General features: G+C 32.1%; 2 protein-coding genes across 3 annotated transcripts; one reads left to right on the forward strand and one right to left on the reverse strand.

The window, feature by feature from the left end:
• Positions 1 to 813: 813 nt before the first annotated feature.
• Positions 814 to 5232, reverse strand: LOC149737859 (RNA demethylase ALKBH5-like). The gene is made up of 9 exons (XM_089874771.1): positions 5007 to 5232; positions 4287 to 4435; positions 3698 to 3807; positions 3102 to 3230; positions 2664 to 2783; positions 2094 to 2174; positions 1736 to 1831; positions 1392 to 1512; positions 814 to 1289 (listed from the first exon to the last, which is right to left on the reverse strand). Exons 1-9 carry the CDS (start codon positions 5146 to 5148, stop codon positions 1167 to 1169), a joined length of 1071 nt encoding a protein of 356 aa, XP_089730897.1. The 5' UTR covers positions 5149 to 5232; the 3' UTR covers positions 814 to 1166.
• A 441-nt stretch (positions 5233 to 5673) lies between these two features.
• Positions 5674 to 22912, forward strand: LOC149737860 (nck-associated protein 1-like). 2 transcript variants are annotated; one of them, XM_089874760.1, is made up of 27 exons: positions 5674 to 5928; positions 6095 to 6205; positions 6561 to 6653; positions 6713 to 6769; positions 7056 to 7198; positions 7532 to 7622; positions 7869 to 8006; positions 8582 to 8684; positions 9240 to 9345; positions 9937 to 10063; positions 10468 to 10604; positions 11849 to 11990; positions 12261 to 12392; positions 12765 to 12910; positions 13296 to 13548; positions 13995 to 14137; positions 14958 to 15089; positions 15538 to 15659; positions 17118 to 17211; positions 17789 to 17937; positions 18073 to 18170; positions 18490 to 18583; positions 19447 to 19529; positions 20156 to 20236; positions 20572 to 20661; positions 21336 to 21560; positions 22193 to 22912. In XM_089874760.1, the coding sequence occupies exons 1-27, from the start codon at positions 5803 to 5805 to the stop codon at positions 22433 to 22435; spliced, it is 3459 nt and encodes a 1152-aa protein (XP_089730886.1). In that variant the 5' UTR covers positions 5674 to 5802; the 3' UTR covers positions 22436 to 22912. The 2 variants fall into 2 exon arrangements, with proteins under 2 accessions (XP_089730886.1, XP_089730885.1); XM_089874759.1 differs by lacking the exon at positions 18490 to 18583 and adding an exon at positions 19084 to 19177 and having other exon boundaries at positions 5675 to 5928.
• Positions 22913 to 22920: the final 8 nt, after the last annotated feature.

A 22920-nucleotide genomic window follows, 5' to 3' on the forward strand; every position in this document is an offset into this window, starting at 1 on the left:
AATTATAAGACTGCACTACAACCAACGATAAACCTGAAAACTTTCTGATACACCAACGCTTAACGCATCTGCAAGTAAGTCGTAGAAAGATATCTTAGAAATGTTATGCCGTTCTTCTGTTCACTATCGCTATCTGCATATCATAAATTATGCATAGCTTTTTGCGGCACCTGCATCCAGTTTCATGCCACACACTTACAATACCGTACACAGTAATCGACTTCAGAACAGCTGTGTTTTCATGCGCAGAAATTACCAAACTGCGGTTCATGAATAAAGAAAGAGAAAAACAGAAAAAGAGACGAACAAAGTCTGACCTAGAGTAACCCAGTCGCGCCTCATGATTATATATGTGAGCCAATCACATCGCTATTGAGACAAAAATCTGGGCGTTTTCTTTACACTAATATCCCACTGTCAATAACGTTATATAAGAAAGTTACGCAACATGGTTAACAAAATGACGCAGCAACCACTTCACCGCTAATAACCCCTTGTGATCGGCCGTTCGCTAAATCTCATTTTTACTACTAAACCATTCCTGTTTTAGACGTCTCAGACAACTGTGCCTAATGTCACAGGCAGGCTGTAGATAATTATACATTACTGGCCAGTGTGTTATCACAAGCAAATGTCTAATAAGAAAATCTTCAGTGCAAACTTAAATAGAAAATTCAACAACTCAACTTCACAGTAACAATGCATCGCAGCGACTTAATTCGTATCTGAAATTTTTCATAATATTATTTCATATACCTTCAAGTAAATTCCAAATGTACCTTACCTGGCTGATCTTTATATTATACCTTTGGGTGGATGTGTCGGTTTGTATACATTAAAGTCAATATACAGTACATACGTCAATATTTAAAAGTACTTTGTGTGATAACATAAACATTCTGTACAGTAGATCAGACAGTATGACCTGTTAAGCAAGCATTTTGAAATAATCAACTAAAACAAGCTCCAATGAAACAACAAGGTAGAACCTAACCTAGTAGAATAAATGTTGAGCAAACCAACGAATGAATATTAAAACAGACAAAAAAGTGTGAAAAGCGAAAAAAACATACAAAACATTTTTGTTCAAGGAGATGGGTTCTAAACTCTCTTTTTTAGTTAATTGTCAGCAATAATTCACACAAACAAGTAAGCAGTGATATTGTTTACATAAAGAAAGGTTTTGCTCGTTTTCTGTTGGATATTTGTACAAGTGATGTTGATACCACCTTATCTTCAACATTCTGCTTTTCTTTTTTCTTAGTTTTCTTATCCTTTTCTTCAGGTTTCTAAAAAAAAGCAAATAATAAGCAAAAATTATTACTTTTATCAAAAAAATTAAGATAGCAATTGGTAAACAAAAAGGAAGGAAACTCTTTTTTATCATGAACCTCTTCCTTTCTTCGTTTGGATGCTCTCTCATCACGATCCCGATGACTACCTTCACTTCTTCGTGGCGATCTTCGAGTATGTTTTCTACGATCTCTATGAGAATCAAGAGAAAGACGATGCCTGTAAATGTTTGTGGAATGAACGATTATTTAACTCCTGAATAATTGGTAAAACATTCCAATTATCGACTGACATATATGTCAAACTTAATTAGATATACATAACAACGAGCACATTATTTTCAAATATAAATCAACATTCTCGCCAGTTTGCAGATGAAACACTGGTAATATAAAATTTTACTAGAAGAGCAACTTTAAATCATAGAGTATAAATTGCTTGCCTGTTTGAAGATCTTCGATCCTCATGGGTGTTTAATGTTCTATGATGAGACACAAGAGAGGAATCCTCTCCTTGCCGTGGTGCATTGTCAAATGTTCTTAAACATTAAAAAGTTAAAAGCAACAAAAAAGGTATTTTTAGCTGTTTGATATGCGCTATCAAAAAGTAGAGCCACTAATTAATAACAATTTTGATTGTTTCCATGTTTTAACGAATTTATGCAAATTTAATTCAGGACTGCAATTAGAAAAAAAAAACTTTGTTCATGCTTCCTTATAATTTTAAACAAAGCTTAGAATCCAGATGGCTGTGGTCCTAAGAAACAAGAAAATAAGAAAAATACTAGAAATTAGACACACCTTCTTAATATGATAACAGCACGCCTTTGTCTGATATCTTGTGGTCTGATACAATGAGTGATAGAATCTGCTGCGTAACCTCTGCAGAAACATTTATATTTTGGGTACTGCAGAAACAAGAATAACACAATAAAAACATATAAAGGATTTTAAGTTTGGTACACATTATTACTTGGTAAAATTTGGTATTTTTTAATAAAAGGTAAGCGCTATTGTTTTAAATATTACCAAATAAAAATAAATTTCTCAGGTATTTATTTTAAAATGTAGATACAGTTTCTATAATTTTGTACAAGTAACAAAGATGAAAAACTATATTTTGGTTAAGTGTGATGATGTATATTATATTATGGTTAAGTTTAACAGATTTCCAAATGCCTTAAATTTTCACGCACGGTGTGATAAAAATGTAAGATACAGTTCATTTCATATAGTTTAGTACAATCAACAAAGATGGGAAGCTACATTTTGAATAAGTGTAACAGATTTTAAAATGGCTTAAATACTCATGGTGTGATTAAAATGTTATATTTTGGTTAAGTGTAACAGTGTAACTTAAGTTAAACTTACGAAATGCTTGTCGCAACTCCACGAGGTATGGGAAGACACACCACTGGGTCGGACACTCGGATTGGCTTGAATGAAAACTTGCAACCGAATGATAAGGCTGCGGTGCTGAAGAACGAAACACTGAAAAGAAAAAATAAAACTAATGGTAATGAAACTTTACTGAGATAAACATCATTTACAAATATTTCACACAGCACTCACTGCATAACAGCAGAAAACTTTCAAAATATTCAAATACAGGTGTCAAAATATTGCAGCCTAAAAGTACTTTTAATGGTTTGCTTTTCTAAGCAATTTATTTTTGCATTTTGCAATACACAGTATATTTTTTCAGCCTAAAACAACAAATTCTGCTTTCTCTAGCTTTGGATACTTACTGTATAAACTGTGAGTCCTGTACTTGATGATTTTAATTATCTGAGGCAGCTTATGTTGTACCTGACGATGGGGCGTTCAAATATATGAGCAGGATCAACATGGGAGACGATGCATCCACCAGGATAATAATCATTGATCACAGCTGACGTTATCCACTTCTTCTTGATCATACCACAATCTTCTAAAGGCCTGGTACAAAAAGGTAATAATGATATACATGGTACGAAGAGACACGACTTGAATTCTAAAAAATTAAGAAATAATGTTCAGGTTTTTACAATATCACCTTTTGAGTCTTCCAGACATATCTCTTTTTTATAGAAAAATGTCTCGAATATACAAAAAGTGTTTAAGAACATAAACAATATACTTTGTCTTTACCTAAATTAGAGCAGCTTTTTTATTATTTTCCTTATTGCTCAGATTTATAATTATTGTGTTCCTTCATATAAATAGTTTCTTTTGTTTGTTCATGTTGCAAATACACACCCAAACATTTGATACACCACTGAGACAAATATCTTTTAAATGGTATGTTTTGTGGCAATAATTTTTTAGCCTAAAATATTTGTTTACTCTGGACTTTGGTGTTAGCTAAATATCTAAACAAGCACCCCCGAAATTTAAACCACAAATATTAAACATCATGCATTTACTTTACTAGCTTCTTAAACACCCAGCTAGGAATTGGGTCAACAACTCCTTTTTGATATAAACGCTCCTGTCCAGGTCCTTTTTGGTTCATTTGCTTTCCGTATGTGTATCCCTGTAGTGACGTTAATAATATTTGCTTTAGTATTTAATTAAAGGTGGAACACAACAGGTAAAAAACGAATTGACAAAATTGGTCAGCAGATTCTAAAAAATGTGACAATACCAATTATCATGTGAGTAAATAAAAATGTGACAACACCAATTATCATGTGAGTAATAATGAAAGTCACTTTTGATTCTTGGCAGAAATTAGTTCACAGTACATGTGTGCTGCTTCATAAACCCATTTTTTTATCCTGCTAACAAGTTACCATGTACGTAACTTCAGGGGTGAATGTTTTGTTTCTTTATTATTGTAGCTCAAACTTTGGAGAAGCAAACTGTGACCGAAGGGTTGGAGCATTTGTAAACTCACGTCCATAATTATGGCAGATTGGCAGCTCTAATTTCAATCTAGTGGACCTATTCGCCAGTTACTAAATGAGCAGCCTAACCCCTGTACATTGTGAATATATTGAAATTCAATCCTACCTCTCCAAAAAAATATTTGACCCTCAGTGGAGCTCTGTCCACCGTATGTTCATTGTACATATTCTTCTCGCCGTTCCTCACCACATCGTTGATACACCGCTCAATTTCATCACATTCTTCATCATTGAATAATCTTTTCTGTGAAATACCTGAAAAAAAACTCAAATTTTTCAAGCAAGTGCATGCAAGAATTACTTTTACAAGCAACATTAAAGTATTATGGGTATGGTAATATAGATTTAGTCCGTTGTTGTTAAATTAAATGGCAGGGGTTGAACAATTTAAAGTTTGCATAACCAAAACTTTATAAACAAAATTTATTAAGTGTGCATCTGTTATACTTTACAAACCAGACACCTCTTATATAATGGTGTTAATAATAGTATAGAGCACTATAACGGTGGATTTCAACCACCGCTCCACCAAATATATTACAATTTTATAATTCAATTACAAAATGCAAGATTTTAAAGTTTTTTAATTAAAAAAATAAATCATCAACTTTTAAACTGATTTAGAGCTTCGCCAGTTCTGTAATTTGCAGCACGGTGACGTAACATAGATTTCATGGTCTACTTTGCTTTTGAGTTGCAGTTGCATACTTTTGCCATAATTACATTTGGGTTGAAGGTCCACTGGTTCGCAAAACTTGTTTCAAGTTTTCCGCAGGCTAAAAAGGTTGAGAAACACTGGTATATAGTACTTCAAAACACGTCTTACCGGCGCAAACTTTTGAAATTTCCTCCTCTGAACCATGCGACAGGAACTTCTCTGTTTCTTTGTGATCTCGTTTACGTTTTTTAGCTTGTCGTGGTGTTCGTATGACAGAAGAAATGTCAATATCACGATTGTCAACTGGCATTCTGCAGCTTGTAAGGAGTTTCACATTGCTGTTTTGCACAATATATCATTAAATGTCAATATCTGTAAGTGTAAAACATAAAAACAAATATTTAAATTATTTTGACAGCTATTTCCTATTTGTGTCAGTGCAATGTGTTTACTCTTTTATTAAATACTAATTAATATAATATAAATGCTAAAAGGTAAAATTTATTAAAAGGAGCAAACATATGTAATTAACACCTCAAACAGTAATATTATTACCACTGAATCTCTATCGCCCAACCCCGGCCATTATAAAAGTCTAAAACAGAAAAATATTGCAAATACGAAACTGTAAAGTGGGGAGATAAAACCTAAGATTTTCCCGAATGTCTTCTTTTACAGATATAATATACATTTAATAATAAAAATATGCCACACGCATCACATCAATCGCGTAAAGTAGACAGAGAATCTGACCAAATTTGCTCCCTAATAAAAACCTAAACTTTGCTCATAAACTGCCTACGCTATTGTGCGGCCAAGCAGAGCGGTTATCGTCCAAGCGGAACATGTTACCTGGGCGTGAAAAGATTCGCGGTGTAGCGCTGTTGAGTTAAGTACGACGAAATCGTCGCCTTCTTTCAAAAACAAACATTGCTTTGCTCCGTAATCAACCCCGAAAATCATAATGCGTTCAGCGTCGCGTAGCATGATGGCGAGGGTGGTACCAGGACAGCAGAAGTTAGCTGAAAAGCTGATTATATTGAATAACCGTGCTGTTGGCATGCTGACAAGGATATACAACATTAAGAAAGTAAGTGCAGTTGTTATGGTGTATGCCAACCCCTCAAACACCCGTAAACTAGCGTTGAGCTGCTATATACTCTATTAAAGTTGCAAAACAATATTCAACTAATTTTGCCATGTGTTTTATAAAAATATGAAGGAAAATTTTGACCTTAAATTTGTGGTTACTTTAGGCATGCAGTGACAGCAGATCAAAGCCAACATATTTAACGGACAAGGCACTGGAATCTGGGATTAAATTTATTGTTCGAAAGTTTCCACAAGTAGACACGCGGAATAACCAGGTAACCGACGGCAACAATGTTGATTTTGGAGCAGTATGTGTGAATTGGAGCGTTATTTTTTATATGTTTTCTATTGTTATAGCGCAGTGTTTTTCTATATAACGTTATTGTATATTTTTGTTTGACTGGTGCGTATAAGACATTTTGCCTATTTTTATTTTATAATTATCCGTGGAAAAGTTATCCGGCACCGTGTGCCTGTAACCCATGAAGGCTCAGGTTGAAGGCTCGTCGCTGCTACCATTGCGGGCATATATTTCCTTGGGGCAAGACTCTACTGGCAAAGTTTCTGGCCACGCGGGTTAAAGTAAGTTACGTTCAATTGTTTGTATTAATACCATCATATCATTTCTAGAATCAACTTGCTGGTGTAAATAATGCGAAGAATGAAATTCTTAAAGGACTTTCATTATACTACCACACGTTTGTTGATGTATTGGAATTCAAGGTGATAAATTTGTTTATAATTTGAATATTTCAAAAATGTTATCATTGTTTTCATTACAGGATCACTTCTATGAGCTCCTTGCTACATTCGACAGTCTTTCTATATACTTAGATTTGGTAAGAAAAAGCAAAATTTTATGTACATCCAAATTTATATAAGATGCAGAAAATGAGTAGACATGCTTCCACAAACACTTTTGTTTCTATTAGAAGTTTAGCTTAAAATAATTAAACATAAATGACTCATTTGTCTGCTAGGTGCAGCAACCATGTTCATTTTTTCAATTAAATGTAAATATGTTTTTAAATCTTTGTATGTTTTAACAACTGTTGGGTTATTGCTATATCTTGTTTGTTTTTTTCGCATAAAATATTTCTAAATCCTTGTTGTAAATTTTTTTAGACTGTCAATTATGACTTGACGTCACATTTTCTTGAACTGATCGTTCGTTACGCTTCACTGATGATACTTGTTTCGCGCATCGACGACCGCAAAGCAATCATCGGACTTTACGATCATGCTCATGATATGATTCATGGGAAAATGTAAGTTATGGGAAGTTTTTACCTGAGAGAGGACTTCTCATGTTTTCATATCATCAAGGCAAAAAACCAAGAATACAAATTACTTTTTGAGGAGTGGGGGTTAAATTTCTTGATTGGTTATGACGTTTCAGTTTTTCCGATATTTATATTTACAAATCACCAAAATTAAAGAATTTTTTAACAAATCAAAAATTTTAAGCGGACCAAGTATGTATAGTGCATCACATCAATAGTTAAAATGAAACTTTGTTATACAACTAAATCGAAACTTGTTGTATATATATTGAAAACATGGTAATATCATGGTATATTTAAACAAACCTCCCATCCAAGGGAGAAGGATTATGCACGTCTTGGTCAAATGATCGTGGATTTTGAAAATCCACTAAAAAAGTTGGTGGAAGATTTTGGAGCTCACAGTAGAGTAAGTTATTTACTTTATTCAGTTTACTGTTTGTATTTGTTTGCTTAGAATTTTTTACATGATCAAACTAATTCATGTTTTGTTCATTTAAGTTTTTTTATGTTTAAATGGGTAATGTGATTTAACATTTCAAAAAAATTTTTTTTTTTAAATTATATGTGTATAAATTATATATATATATATATATATATGTTTATACCTGAATTTACAATATATACTTATTTATTTCTTTACTTGTATTTGCAGTCCATTCAGAATGCAGTAATGTCACTCCTTCAGATTTATCCACAAAGAAACAGTGGTGCAGATGTATGGAGATCATCATCCTTGTTTAGTGTAATTGCTACACCAGCACAGATGCTTAACCCTGCTGTTACTGATAAGGTATTTGGTTTAAAGCGTTATAGATATATATTTTTAATCAAATGCAAACATTTTGACATAAAGTTAAATTGTAACAATAAAAATACAAAACCAAGAACAAATTCAAACAGTTTTGTTTAGTTTTTAATTAAAAAGTTGCTGAGTTTTTGTTTTTTAAAATTATTTTTCAAACTCCTAAACAATCACTGAATTAAATAATAAAAGGATAAACACTTTTTGCTGTATACGGGTCGTGACTTTATGCACACTTTTGTTTTATCAGAAGTTTAACTTGATAATATTTAAACATAAATGGCTTGTTTGTCTGCTAGGTGTAATGACCACGCTTATTTTCTTCCAATTAAATGTAAATATGTTTTAACTGTAAGGGTGTTTTATCAACCGTTGTTTTGTCGCTATAATCTGTCTTTTCGCTTAAAATATTTCTAAATTTTACCCACCATCAACGAAGAGACAAATAAAGTTATTACTATTATAATTTTACACTATATATACCTTTTATTGTTTAAAATTAAGGCTGAAACTAGGCATACATATGTATTAAACAGTAATCTTCAACTCCATTACCCCCACAGATGCAATGCGAATATATAAGCGTTGAGTCACTTGAACGTTGGATTTATTTCGGATACTTGTTGTGCCACACATCCATGGTGTCAAGCCAGGAAGCCACAGCAGGTAACAACCTAACATTATCTATATATAATTTTTATTTAGTCATTTTTTACATGAAACCCTCTGTGACCCTGTTTAGTATTATGTATTGCGTTTTGCATGTGAGTGAGTGTGTTTAGTGTAGTTTTATGTTTGCTGTATTTTTTATTCTATAGGGGTAAAGTAATACACCCATGCTTTCCATGATTTTTTTAGGGCAAATGTTGCCCATTACACCAATATTATAGTTAACAGTGTATCGTGCTTTTATAGTTGGTAAAATTGCATGGTATTTTATTCTATAGGGAAAATATGCTGCCATAAAATTTGGAATTTAGGCCAGAGTTTGTCAATTACACAAATATAACAGTTATTAGTGTATCGTGCTTTGTTTAGTTAGTAAAATTGTGTTTTTTTTATTCCATAGGGGTAAAGTAGTACTTCTATGTCGCCATAAAATTTAGGATTTGGGCCAGAGTTGGTTGGTTACCCACCAATATAACAGTTATAGCATATCTAATTTGTTTAGTTAGTAAAATTGCTCCCTGAAATAACATTATGTTGTGAAACTCCCATCAGGTTTATGGAGACCAGTACTACAGTCCAACTTCTGTTTGACTTTATTCCGAGATGAAGTGATCATGTTGCACAGAAGTGCTGAGGAAGTTTTCTCATCAATTAAAGGGTAAGTGAAGGTAACATGCCGTCACCACTGTACTAAATACATGTATATATTGGTAGACTGCAAAAAAGCACCATATCTTATTATCTTATGAGTTGCCTACTATGTTGTGTTAATTGTTTTCTACATCCCTTCAGGGCTTTAAGTGTGCCTATCCCACACTCAAGTGTTGCACTTATACAGTTTGAATGTTATTTACAATGAAGCATATTTTATAACCCTCTACTCATAATTTTCAATAAGTAAAACTTTGCACATAAGATATTTACTTTTGAAAAAAGTTTTATTGAAATCAACATAATAAGTTTAGCCCTCCCTCAAGCGTCTCAAATGTTGCACTTATAAAGCTTGAGTGTTATTTTATTTATAATCCAGCGTATTTTATAACCTTCTACAGTCTACCGATAATTTTCAATAAGTAAAACTTTGCACATTTAATTGAATTAACATATTAAGTTTACCCACCCTTTAAAGCTATCAAATGTTGCACTTAAAGCATGAGTGTTATTTTCCAGCATATTTTATAACCTTCTACACATAAAATTTGAATGTGAAACTTAGGATTTGAAGTATATACTTTGCTTACATTTTCAGTTACAACAAGAAGATATCAGAAGTGAAGGAATGTCGAGATATGGCAGCACAGCAGGCTGGTAAGATCCACAAAGATAAACGAAAGTATCTTCGCTCATCCATGAAGGAATTTGTTGCAGTTTTAACGGTGAGTAAGCTAACAGACCGTCGCACACACACATTCACACCACCGTATGATATATTCCCTTCCTGTAGATTCAGAACAATAGATTTGAATTGTGACCTCAACAATAGGATAATGTATACTATTGTACGTTTACTGTTCTTCGTAATGTGTGGAGTCGTATACCATGAACGAATGTTTAAGAATAATATAAACATTAGTGTGGTTTTAGTTACACAATGCCAACAAAGTATTATAAATGCAAATATTTTATGTTGAATTATTACAAATAAAAAAAAAGGTTTAACTGAAACTGAGTAATTGGTATAAAATCTTAATTGGGCAAATTCTGTATACCAATAGTATATATATATATATAATGCAAATTATTTTTAAATTCAACATAAAACAATATCCGCATACCACAGGACCAACCTGGTTTGCTTGGACCAAAAACCTTATTTGTGTTCATGGCGTTATCATATGCACGTGATGAGGTGATGTGGTTAGCCAGAAACTCAAGTAACTTCATCAAGAAAGTGAACGCAGAAGACTTTGTTGACAGGTGATCATTTTGTTGCCTAGTGTGTGTTATGTGTATTGGCGCCAAACCTGTGGTGGCTAAATAAGAAACAGTGTATTAAAGAATGCATGTCCTGCCTCCCCTGTATTCAAAAAAGTTGTGTCTGTGACCTCGCAACAAGCGCAATAATGTTTACGCGATAAAGCGAGACAAAGTTCGGACATAACATGGTCATGTCATGTGTGTTAAGCTTATAGATCTGAGAATTTTACTATTTGCAAATTATGGTTTATTATAAAAATATATATAAAAATATATATATATATATCTACTTTGTATAAAGTATTATGGTTTTATAATATACCGTTTCTTATTCAAGAGTAAACTTCGCTGACACTAGGGGTGTATTTTTCAAGCTTTAATTTTAGTTAGTTTCCATAAATCGAGTAGATTATAATAAAACAAAACCACTTATAATGCACTGGGTATACTAGACTATTATTGCGCAATTTGTTACCTTTCACTAGGGATGCACAATACAGAATTTCAAATTCTTTTATATTCGAATCTAATTACGGGATTCCGAATTCTGTTTAATGACGCCATCAAATGTCAACTTTTAAAGTACATTCAAGGATATCCTAATTATTTTGTAATGTGCACCCTATTTTCACATGAGCAGAAAGGATAAGAACCCTTAATATTGCTTTCTCTAATGTTTTGATATATATATAACTCTTTGTAGTAAACTTAATGTTCTTACACTGATGGTATGGGTAAGGGATACTGAGAACTGTTTACACAGTTTTGTGCTTTCAGTCTGTTCATCAAATATTTGCTTGCATCATTAATTTATTTTCTATGTGTTTATGACTGAGTTTGCACTGGGTAGACTTTCATAAATTTTTACTTATTTCAATCTTATGTCCTTTTCATTCTTATTTTGCGACGGAAGTAGACAAACGGTGTAATAACAATGGGTGTCCTATTTCACAGCATAAACACAATGTGTTAAAGTAAATCATTCAGATTTAACTTGCTTTAAAGTATGCTTGCCTTCACAATATATGATATAGTAGGGTGGGGGAAGCTGGAAATCTTTAGCACATAATATCCAAATATCTTGATCACGTTTTAAATAATAAACAACGCTCCATAGGAGTCGTGGGGATACTGTTTATAATTTATTGAGTGTTTTTGTTTACTACCAAATGGGACAAGGAAATAGATTAAAAGGTGTCCCATCTTCTCCACCCTACTATATATCATTAAATTTACATTTCTAGGCACCTTGGGGAACTGTTATTCTACATGGAAGAAATTCGCCATCTTGTCCGTCGATATGATGAAGTGGTGCAACGATATTACGTGCAGTACATGTATGGATACGACTCCGTTATTCTAAATGAAGCTGTTCAAAACTTATCGGTAATTTAAGCAATTTTCACAAATGAGAAACATTTTAGCGTAAAAAGCTATTTATAAAAATTCAAAATTAAGCCTATATAATTTATAATTTTGGGGCTATGGGCCAAATCTGGCCTCAATCCCAGATCCTTGACAAGGACCTCAACCTGAAAGAATTGAGTGGTTTATTTTGTAATGTAATAAAAAATGTGTTTAAATAATGAAATGGGTATTTGAACAACAGTTTTTTTAAATTATACCAATTCAAGTTGCATCAATCGTGATTGACAGGTGTGTCCTGAAGATGAATCCGTAATTATGACATCAATAGTGAACACTATGACATCACTGAGCATAAAGCAAGTTGAACAGAAGGAGTTGTTTGATTTTCGTGCCATGCGTCTCGACTGGTTCCGACTACAGGTACAACTTTATTTAAAAACTTAAGTACGAAATACATTTCATTAATTTTTTTCTATATATATATATATAAATATTTAATACAGGTTTTAAGTTATCTAAAGTTTTATAATTTGAGGAAAAATTCTTTTTAGTGAAAACCCAATTTTTTTATTAAATAAAATGTACCAAATTATACAAAAAGTTATTCGCAAACAAGGGTTTTTATTACTTAAAAGTTACTCTTTTTTCGTTATAAAAAACATTAATATAAAAACTTCTGAATTAAAAAAAAGTTTACAAGAACTAAAAAGACAATTACAAATTAATTTTAGTTTAAAAGGTTACTATTTTTCTATGAAACTGTAGTTAATTATGAAAATATTTTCCACGCAGGCCTACACAAGTGTAAACAAAGCTGCGTTAAGTTTAAAGGACAATGTTGGTCTGGCTAGATTGATGAACACGATATCTTTCCATTGTAAAGTAGTGGATGAGATAGATGAGGTGTTACATGAAACGTCCGACCTTTCCAATTTCTGGTAATTGTTTTTTGCTTTTAAAGTTAAAGTTTTTTTGTTATTTTGGTTATATAGATGTTTTATTTTTTTTTTGTTATGTTGGTTTTCAATCTACTGATCATGATAATAAAAGTTTAAATAGATTTTTAAGAGATTTATGTAAAGTCTGGGTTTGTTGGTTTAATTTAGATCAATTTTCATAATGTCTATCACATTTGTGATGTGTCTTAATATCATCTCATAAAGTATTTTATTTGTGCTCTATTTTTAATCAATCTAAACAATTTACTGCAATAAAATTTGTTAATATTACAGTTAAAGTAACAACCAAACACTATGTACAAAATACAAACATGATTTTTTACCTAAGAATAACTTAACATTATTAATATTTACTTTCCTACAGTTTCTACCAAAACTTTTACGCGACTGCATTCAAACGCTGCATCGAGCTTCCTGCCCAGTCTCGCTACTCCATCATTTTCCCTCTTATCTGCGGACACTTCGCCACCGCTGTCGGAGATTTCTGTCCGGAGGAGCGCTCCCATGTCCGGGACCGAGCTCTCAACTGCGTCAATCAGTTCTTGGAAGAGATTGCGAAAGAAGCGAGGAATCTTCTCTTTAACATCGCATCAGAGCAAAGCCAGTTGGCGGAAAATGTAAATCTATTTGAAAATTTTATTTGGTTTAAATCTGTTACTTTTGCAACTCACCTTTTAGGTTTATGTTAGATGTTGGTATAAAGTATAACTATTATATATATTTATTAAAGTAGATAAAACTATATGTAGTGGGGTGGGGGTAGATGGGACACCTATTTATTTTATTATCTCGTCCCATTTCGTAGTAAATAAAGACATTTAAAAAAATTATAAAACCGAATTCTCACGAATCCCATAGACTGTTGTTAATTGTGAAAAACAGGATCAGGATATTTGGACATTATGTGCTAACAGTGTCCCATCTTCCCCCACTCTACTATACATATATAAAAAATTGCATTAAACAATTGGAATGAGTAATCATTTTAATGTAAACTTGTTTAAAATTTTTTCGTAAACTTAACATTAGGAATCCAATATCTGACCCACAAAATAATTTTTAGTTACTGCCGAAAAACGCAGCTGTGATGATGAAACAAGGGTTGGTAAAGAAAGGTAAAGGAAAGAAACATACCAAGGGTAATGTACAAGAAACGACTAAACCTGGACTGGAAAGTAAAAGAAAGGACAGATTATATGTTACAAGGTAAAAATTGTTTAGCAGAATTATTTAAAAATCGTGCAGCATTATAGCAATGTTATAATATGTGTTTTATAATGTGCGTTTTTTTGTATATGTTCGGCAACATTGTATTATGCATTTTATAAGATGGATTTGTGTCGATAAAAATAAAGTTATAAAATGTTTTTGGTAAATGTTGATTCCATTTTAACAATCAATCTTTTCAGTGTGTTTACTTTTTAGCAGATTTTGTGTTTACAAACTTTAAACATGCAATTTAAAGTAATAGTTTTTAATGCTGTACCATTTCTCATTTTGACAGCTGCAATGGTATAACAATAACAATCTTAAAGCAGTTGCACTGACAAAGTTTTTTGTTTTTGCGTCACAACACTTATTTAGTTTGCCTATGAAAACTATTTGACTGATCAACGGTTTCTGATTTATATTTTGCCAAATTTCCAAGTTTGTATATTATAAGTGATAGAAGTTTTTTATTTACACAGAATTTGTTTTATATATATATTGTAGGGTGGGGGAAGATGGGACACTTTTAACACTGAATATCCAAATACCCTGATTGTGTTTTAAACAATTAACAACGGTCCATGGGAGTCGTGAGAATATGTTTTTATTATTCTTTGACTGTTCTTCGTTTACTGCCATATATGACGAGAAAATAGAATAGAAAGGTGACCCATCTTCCCCCACCTTACTATATATACAGATCAGTTTTCAAACTGCAAAATGCACTATAGTAGTAACTGACTAAAAATAGCTGGCAACATTAGGTCCAGCAGAATAAGAATACAGTTGTTTTATTTAATTGTTTTTTTTTGCACAGAATGGACAAATACCACATGGCACTTGCAGAAGTTTGCAGCGCAATTAACTACAGAGCTAACTTTGTTGTATGGGAACATACATTTGCCCCCAAGGAGTATTTGACGGCTCATTTAGAAAGTCGTTTTGCTAAGTATGTGTTGATGTATATATGATAACATTGTTAAACAAAATGTCGAATTTGTTGTTTTTGAATAATTTAGAATAAGTTTTTACAAATTGTTTTTATTTTATACTGTATGGGTGAGGTCTTTTAGGACTTGGGATTTAGGCCAGGTTTGGCCATTACCCCAACACCCTTATACGTTCGAGTGACTTGCTCGCGATAGTGAAATCCTTTATTTTTTCTGAACAAGTCCCGATTCTTGACCTGTAGGACTCCATATGCAGACTATATCTGTGAACTCGTTTTTACGCGATTCGCAACCATCCAAAAACGCAAGTGGTCAAAAAATCATTTTAATTTGTCAAATTTATGTTTAAATCTTTGAATATGCCTAACTTAAAAACTTAATACTAAAAAATGTATGCAACCGTTAAATGACAAATTTGTGTTTTATAATGCTTATGTATAATTTCAGACATTTAGTTTCCATGACATTTAACAAGGAAACAAGTGAAATTGCGAAACCGAGTGAACTATTGTGCAAGTTACGAGCTTATATGGCTACTTTGCAAACTGTTGAGAACTATGTTCATTTGGGTAAGTTGGTATGAGATATAGCTACCAAAAAGAATTGTCAATGTAAGATTAGTATTACTTTTTAACAAAGCCTTCTATATAGGGTGTGAGTTCAAGGCGTAAAATTGATATTTTAATCTAAGTAAAAAAGATTTGAAATTCTAGATACAGAATTCTAGATTCGAAATAAAGTATTCTAGAATATCCTAGAAAACTAGAATAGTTGATTATTCTGTAATGTGCATCCCTATCTATGGTTAAGCTTGTGTAATGCTACACTAGTGTGTAGTGTATCATGTTAATATAAAATGTTTAGATTCACTGTACAGGCCTTGACTTTACGCACACTTTTGTTTCTATTAAAAGTTTAACTTGATAATAATAAATATAAATGTCCCTTTTTTCCTAAAACAAATATATTTTTAACTGTAAGCGTGTTTTAACAACTGTTGTTTTGTCGCTATATCCTGTCTTTTGGTTTAAAATATTTCTAAATCTTCGCTACCGTAATCAAAGAGACAAATACAGTTATTATTATTATTATGGATGAATCATATTAATTACATTACACACTGTGTGCTACATATGTTTATAAAATATTTGCATACGATACCAGTTGTATCAGTGTTTGCTTCAACCCAGTGATTACTTAATTGTTTGAGTTGTCACTTAGACTGTTAAATAAGAAAATAAAATAAAACTTTTCTTTTACAAACTAGACATGAGGTCTGAGGTGTATTAAATATGCGTCTGTGTTATTCGTTGCCCCGCCATACGAGAATAAAAAAGTAATTTATTCCTACATTAATTTATTCACCTTTTTTAAATTTTATGCTATATTTCACAAAATATGCGTTTAAGAAAAAATTATCCATTTTCTTAGTATGTTAGAAATACACTGCATTGTAGCATATGTACATTCATGTTTCTACTATGACATAACTAAGTAATACAATGGGATGCCACAACACAAAATTTCACACGATGCTGTTGTGTTTCCTGTATAGTTTGCACGTATGTTACAAACCTATACGTGATGATAATCCATTAATCCATGTACATTCATTATGTTTCCGTGTCATGGCTTAAACACTTTCGCTAAATTTAAAAATCACAGCTTTTAAATATTTATTCCAAAAAAAAACACTAAAAATCTTGCAAAGTATGTAAAATTTATATATGTATGAATGAAAACATTTATTTAAATAAATTGTAAATTTAATTTTTTTACCACCTCATTGAAATTTAAGTTAAATATAAATGCTTACCAAATTCAATGTATCTTTCAGTTTTCAACATTTTAACATTAATTCATCGTACCTCAAATTTTTTTCTTGTTAAAATTTTAAATCACAGGTTTTCAATATTATTTACCAAAATTCTTAAAATCTTTCAAAATGTGTAAAATATTCTAGATATGAATAAAAAGAATATATTTTAATATTTTAAAAATCTAAAAATGTATCATTTTTTCAACAGATGTTACTCGAATATTCAACAGTGTATTGCTGCAACAAAGTCAGATGGTTGACAGCCATGGTGAAACAACCATCACTACATTGTATACGCAGTGGTAAGTTTATATTAAGTTATGAAAGAAATGAAGCGAATGTCAATACCTCGAACTTTACTTTAAGGGAATGATTACGTGTAAGGATATTCAGTATTGTTTTGGTTTTAGTGTATATATTATAAAAGGGTTATATAATAATCCTTTTTCTCACCTTTTCTGCTTTTCGCTTGTTGTAACTGTTGCGTTTCATTCCCTGATGAAGTCTCGCCGTATGGCAGACGAAACGTTGGAAATACACTATACGTTTTTATACCAGATGAGCCACTGATATATTGTTTGTACTATGCCTGGTAGCAGAAGTAACAGAAGGATTATATAATATAGTGTATATATATATATAATAGACTATACCACTAAATAAATAAGGTTGATTAAAAATCAAGTATATTTAATTAGTGGAATATATTTGATTAAGTATATATATTGTATGTTTCATTCAATTAAGTATATATATGTATATGTCTGTGTGTTTTCAAATTATTGAAATATCCCCTTAATTTGTGGTTGGCAGCCAAAGTGTTAAAAATGTTACTAACAACATACCAGTGTTTCCAATTTAAATTTCCGACTCACCCAGGTACCTTGAAGTGATGTTGCGACAAGTTAGTGGGGGCAGCACTGTTTTCTCGGAGATGCGTCGGCATTTTGTTAAGGTGCCAAATTATGCTGACTCATCATCTAGCAACCAACCAATCATAAACGCCGAGGAATATTCAAATATCAACGGTAAGCAATAACTTCAGTGTTGCCAGATTTTCTAAAAAATTAAAAAAAAAACTATTGTACACTGGGCACATAATTTCCAAAATTTATCAAAATTTTTTTCATTTTTCGTTTTTTTTTAATGAATTTTTTCAACAGAATTGAAAGCACTTGCCCAGATTATTGGACCTTATGGGATGAAGTTTCTGAATGAAAGTTTGGTGTGGCATATTGCTAGTCAGATCACTGAACTTAAGGTAAGAGAGAAACATTTCTATTATTATTAAATGGTGTTTTATTTTATGTAAAATTATTTTTAAGCAATGACAGTTTAAATGTCTATGAATTCCTCTGGAGTGACTTGTTAAATAAAAGTCTTCTTTTTTTGTTCTTTTTTGTCTTTAATTTCTAACTTTTGGGTAATTTTGAAATATAAAATAGTCAAAGTCAGTATAAAGCCATGAAAAACAATTTTTTGCAATAAGAAAAAACTATTTTTTTAACATTTAAGAACTAAACTTGTAAAAGTAAATTGATTCCCTGAATAATTTGCGAGTATTTGTCACTGCTGAATAGCGAATCACGATCCAAAACATGAAATTGGTCACCGCGCTTCGCACCAGTATCCACAAACCTGATGCAATGATGGAACTTATTTCCAACCTTGATGGTATCAATGCATCTTACAAACGCCTGGCTTATATTTAGTTATAACTAACTAACATATAAAGCATCGCAAACTAATTGCACATTGGTCCTCCTGAAGAAATCTAGGCACCTTTAAAGGTGATAATGGTTTATGGATGAGTTAATTCCAGGTCCTCTGGCATGCCTGTAGCACCTTACTAAATTTAACACCGAAAAAAAAATGTTGTTCAAAAAATAGTATTTTGGCCATTTTGCATAAATTAACAACAAAAATAATATTTTAGCCATTTTGCATAAAAATAACGGAAAAAATAATATTTTGGGTATTTTGCATAAAATTAAGGCAAAAATATTACTTTGGCTTTTTTGCATAAAATAACATTTTGGCCCTTTGCATAAAATAACTGAAAAAATAGGGAAAACTAATAGAATGTTTATACATCGTATGCTGCATTATATAATATAACCCTGCTTTGCACTAATTCAACCACAAATGTGGATATTTTGCATCCGTTCGTGTAGAAATCAGTGGTGGACAACATGGACACACTAACAGGGCTGCGGACTAACTTTGATAAGCCTGAACAGATGGCTATGCTTTACAGGAAGCTGGAGGGTAATGCCTGCACATGCGCTAAATGCTATCTTTAATTTTGCAAAAATAATTTCATTTTGGGGATACTGTATTATTTTAAATTTGGTAATAAAATTTATAATTTTTTTTGTCTAAATGCTAAGTTTAAATTTTAAGTATTTTTATTTGGGGAAAATTAGTTTAAATTTGGAAATTTTTTAATTAGAACTATAAATGAAATATTGTCCAAAAATGACACATTTTTCCCATTTTTACGTTTTTTCAATTTAATTCACGTACATATACCACAGGTGTGGAAAACTTCTTGCTTCGAATGACGATCATTGGCGTCATTTTCTCCTTCCGTGATGTTGCTCAAGAAGCATTGAACGATGTAACTAAAACTAAATAAATACTTCACAAAAAAATATATTTTACAAAAAAACTTTAAAACATATTTTACAAAAAAACATCAACACATGATTGAATCTCAAATACCAGTTATGTTAGACATTATAGGCAACTATTTTTTTGGAAATCCAGGGTGGTTTTTAGACCATTGGTATGCCCAAGTTATTACTTGTAATTTGTAGGTTATTAGTAATTGGCATGTTACTTTGTTTAACAGTAATATTCCCATAGTGTACGTGTGGGATTCTAAGCCATACCCATGTTAGTCGCCTATATTATGCATACGAACTGAATAAAACATTCAAAGTTAAATGAAGTAGGAACTTTTTTGTATTTTTACCCATGCTGACATTGAAACAATATAGTAAGATGGGGAAAGATGAGACACCTTTTCATTTTATTTTCTTGTCACATTTGGTAGTAAACAAAGAACATTTGAAAAATTATAAAACCGCATCTTCACAACTTCCATAGACTGTTGTTAGTTGTTTAAAACACAATCAGGATATTTGGATATTATGTGCTAAAGGTGTCCCGTCTTCCCCACCCTACTATATAATACTGTGGAATCAAACTACCAATAACTTATAACACATATATACTTACCAGGTGTTACAGCATCGTATTCCATTCCTTCTCGCTTCCATTGCTGATTTCAAGGAACACATACCAAAGGAAACTGATATTAAGGTATCAGATGTGGGGATTTTACTGCATATAATATTTATTGTTAAAATTTAAATTTGGTGCAACTTTTTGAAAGGAAGGGGGCGTTTAACTGCCAATCAATTTTTTGTTCTTATATTAATATTTGTTTGGTAATTGGATTAAAAATACAGTTTCAGTGACTTTTTTGGTCAATTAAGCTTTGAATATTTTTATTCCAAGGTACATCAATCAAGGTGTAAAAGGGGCATGTTTTCTTAAAACAGTTTGTCTGTCACTGGTTACAAGTTGAAACCCAACTAATTCATTAAATATTCGTACATTTAAAACAGCGGGTATAATATAAATATATTGACCAGGTGACAATAAACATAAACGAGCTTGCATCAGCTGCAGGGATTCCATGTGAGATCGATCCAACATTATGTGCAGCTCTATCTTCACAGAAGGTACTTTCATTCAAAGTTTTTTTTTTTTTTTTTAATGATGTTAAATGCATTTTATTTATAGTAGGGTGGGGGAAGATGGGACACCTTTTCAATCAATTTTCTCTTCCAATTTGGTAGTAAACAAACATTTAACGTTTTTTTATAAAACTTTATCCTCACGGCTCCCATAGACCGTTGTTTATTGTTTAAAAAACGATCAAGATATTTGGTTATTATGTGTCAAAGGTGTCCCATCTTCCCCTACCCTACTATATGACCATTTCACACCTGTTACAAACATTTATTGTTTTTCCTGATGTTTTCAAGTCTGTGACGCACATTTTTTTTATTGATGTTGAAGGCATTTTATGACCATTTCACACTTGTTACAGACATTTATTGTTTTTCCTGATATTTTTTAAGCTACCACGCACATTAATCTGGATTTTTATGTCTCCAAGACATTACTGCAGTATAAAAATTCACCCACATAAAAAGATTTGCTTGAGGCATACTAAAAAAAAGAGGCATACTAACGAAAAAAATCTCACTCGAATTTTTCAAAAGCTGTTTCATATTTTGAAACATAGGTGTTACCTAATCATCACATTTGAGCATCTCTATCCAGATAAAAAATGTCATTTTTCATCTGTGAAAAAAACAAAAAAAAACTTTTTAACTTTCCGCACCAACAGATTGAGAATCCTGACGAGGAATACAAAGTAGCTTGTTTGTTGATGGTGTTTCTTGCTGTGGCCATTCCTGTTCTCGCTCGTAACGAGAGATCGGTTTTCCTCCCCGAGCTCGTTGCCCACGGTAACAACTGCCATTGTTTGGCGCGTGCAGTGAACCACGTAGCTGCTGCGCTCTTCACGGTTCATCGAGGAACCGTGGAAGATCGACTCAAGGAGTTTCTTGCTGTAAGTTTTTATTTTTTATATTTTGTTAAAAAAAAAATTATTTCATTAAGAAATAATTCAAGGGTTATGGTTGCCTTGAAATATTTTATTTATGTAATATTCCAATTTATTTACCAATCAGTTTATGCACGCGATCGCAACACTAAGGGAAACTGTATGTCACTTAAAAATACAACGTTCATGCAAAACATAAACATCATGAAATATAAAATAGATAAGCACTTTAAGAACACATTATTACAGTTACTATCCTATTTGTGAACGTGGCATATTAATTTTAGGATGAATGTTTTATTTCATAAAACAACCTTTACTCTATAATCACTACCAGAGGCAAAATTCTATGTATGTAATACTCTGTGTTAAAAAAACGGCACCATACGAGGTTGTATTATTACATTATGTTACTGTCAAAAACAGTGTTTCCCAAGTTTTGTGACATATTAGTTTCTTATTTTCTGTCCAGTCATTCCTTTAATAAAAAATAAATGTTGGGTAACACTGGCCTAGGACTGCAAAATAAATATTGGGCAACACTAAGCCAGATCAAACCTCAGCAAGGCATCTCATAAATAAAATGACGAGATAAATTTTCCTGAACTTCTCCTAACTCTTCTTGTCTTCTTCTTCAGCTTGCATCATCAAGTCTCCTCAAGTTGGGACAGGAGACGGACAAAGTGAGCACGAGGAGCAGGGAGTCGGTTTATCTCCTCCTTGAGAGGATCATCCACTTCTCTCCCTTCCTCACCATGGACCTCCTCGAGTCTTGCTTTCCGTATGTTTTGCTGCGAAACTCGTACCACGCTGTCCGTCGCAACCAACCAGCCATGACTGGGCTTTCAAGAAACGAATCAATATCTGCGACCGTCGCATAAATCAGCACAACTAAACTTTTGCTACTGCTTTTGAAATCGAATATTCAAATTTGAGCACAACTAAACTTTCTGTACTACTTTGGAATTAAAAATTCAAATTTGACTGTTTTTGTTAAAATATGAGACCTACTTTAAATTTTGTCTTACCACAGTAATAGTAAAAAAGTAAATATAAATTATGGTTTAGGACGATCTGAAAAGCTTTGTCATGTATTCCATGTTATATTATGTGTATCTGCTAATTTTTGCGTTGTATCAAAATCAAGTGAACTTAAATATGCTGCTTATAATCGTGTTCATATTTGCAGCTAACCCAGATAACTTAACGTGTTGTTTCATGTTTTATTTCTCGCACTTGTTCTCTGTAAATCGTTGTTTACATATTTTCTGCTGAATATTAAAAATTCTTCTCCAGTTGAAATTATAATCATTCTTTCAGTAATCACTTATGTGGGGAATAAAAAAAACAACATAAAATTTGATTT

This window comes from Ciona robusta, chromosome 3 (assembly GCF_009617815.1).
Source record: "Ciona robusta chromosome 3, ASM961781v2".
NCBI lineage: Eukaryota > Metazoa > Chordata > Ascidiacea > Phlebobranchia > Cionidae > Ciona > Ciona robusta.

Bases quoted from the DNA above. Each gene is read 5' to 3' on its own strand.
- LOC149737859 (XM_089874771.1), bottom strand. From the start codon at position 5,148: ATGCCAGTTGACAATCGTGATATTGACATTTCTTCTGTCATACGAACA. The intron at 2,784-3,101 runs GTACAACATAAG...TTTTCTTTTCAG, and splicing joins TTTGAACGCCCCATCGTCAG to TGTTTCGTTCTTCAGCACCG. The intron at 1,290-1,391 runs GTTCATGATAAA...GCTTTTTTTTAG, and splicing joins CCAAACGAAGAAAGGAAGAG to AAACCTGAAGAAAAGGATAA.
- LOC149737860 (XM_089874760.1), top strand. From the start codon at position 5,803: ATGCGTTCAGCGTCGCGTAGCATGATGGCGAGGGTGGTACCAGGACAG. The intron at 15,660-17,117 runs GTAAGTTGGTAT...TTTTTTCAACAG, and splicing joins TGAGAACTATGTTCATTTGG to ATGTTACTCGAATATTCAAC. The intron at 20,662-21,335 runs GTACTTTCATTC...CCGCACCAACAG, and splicing joins CAGCTCTATCTTCACAGAAG to ATTGAGAATCCTGACGAGGA.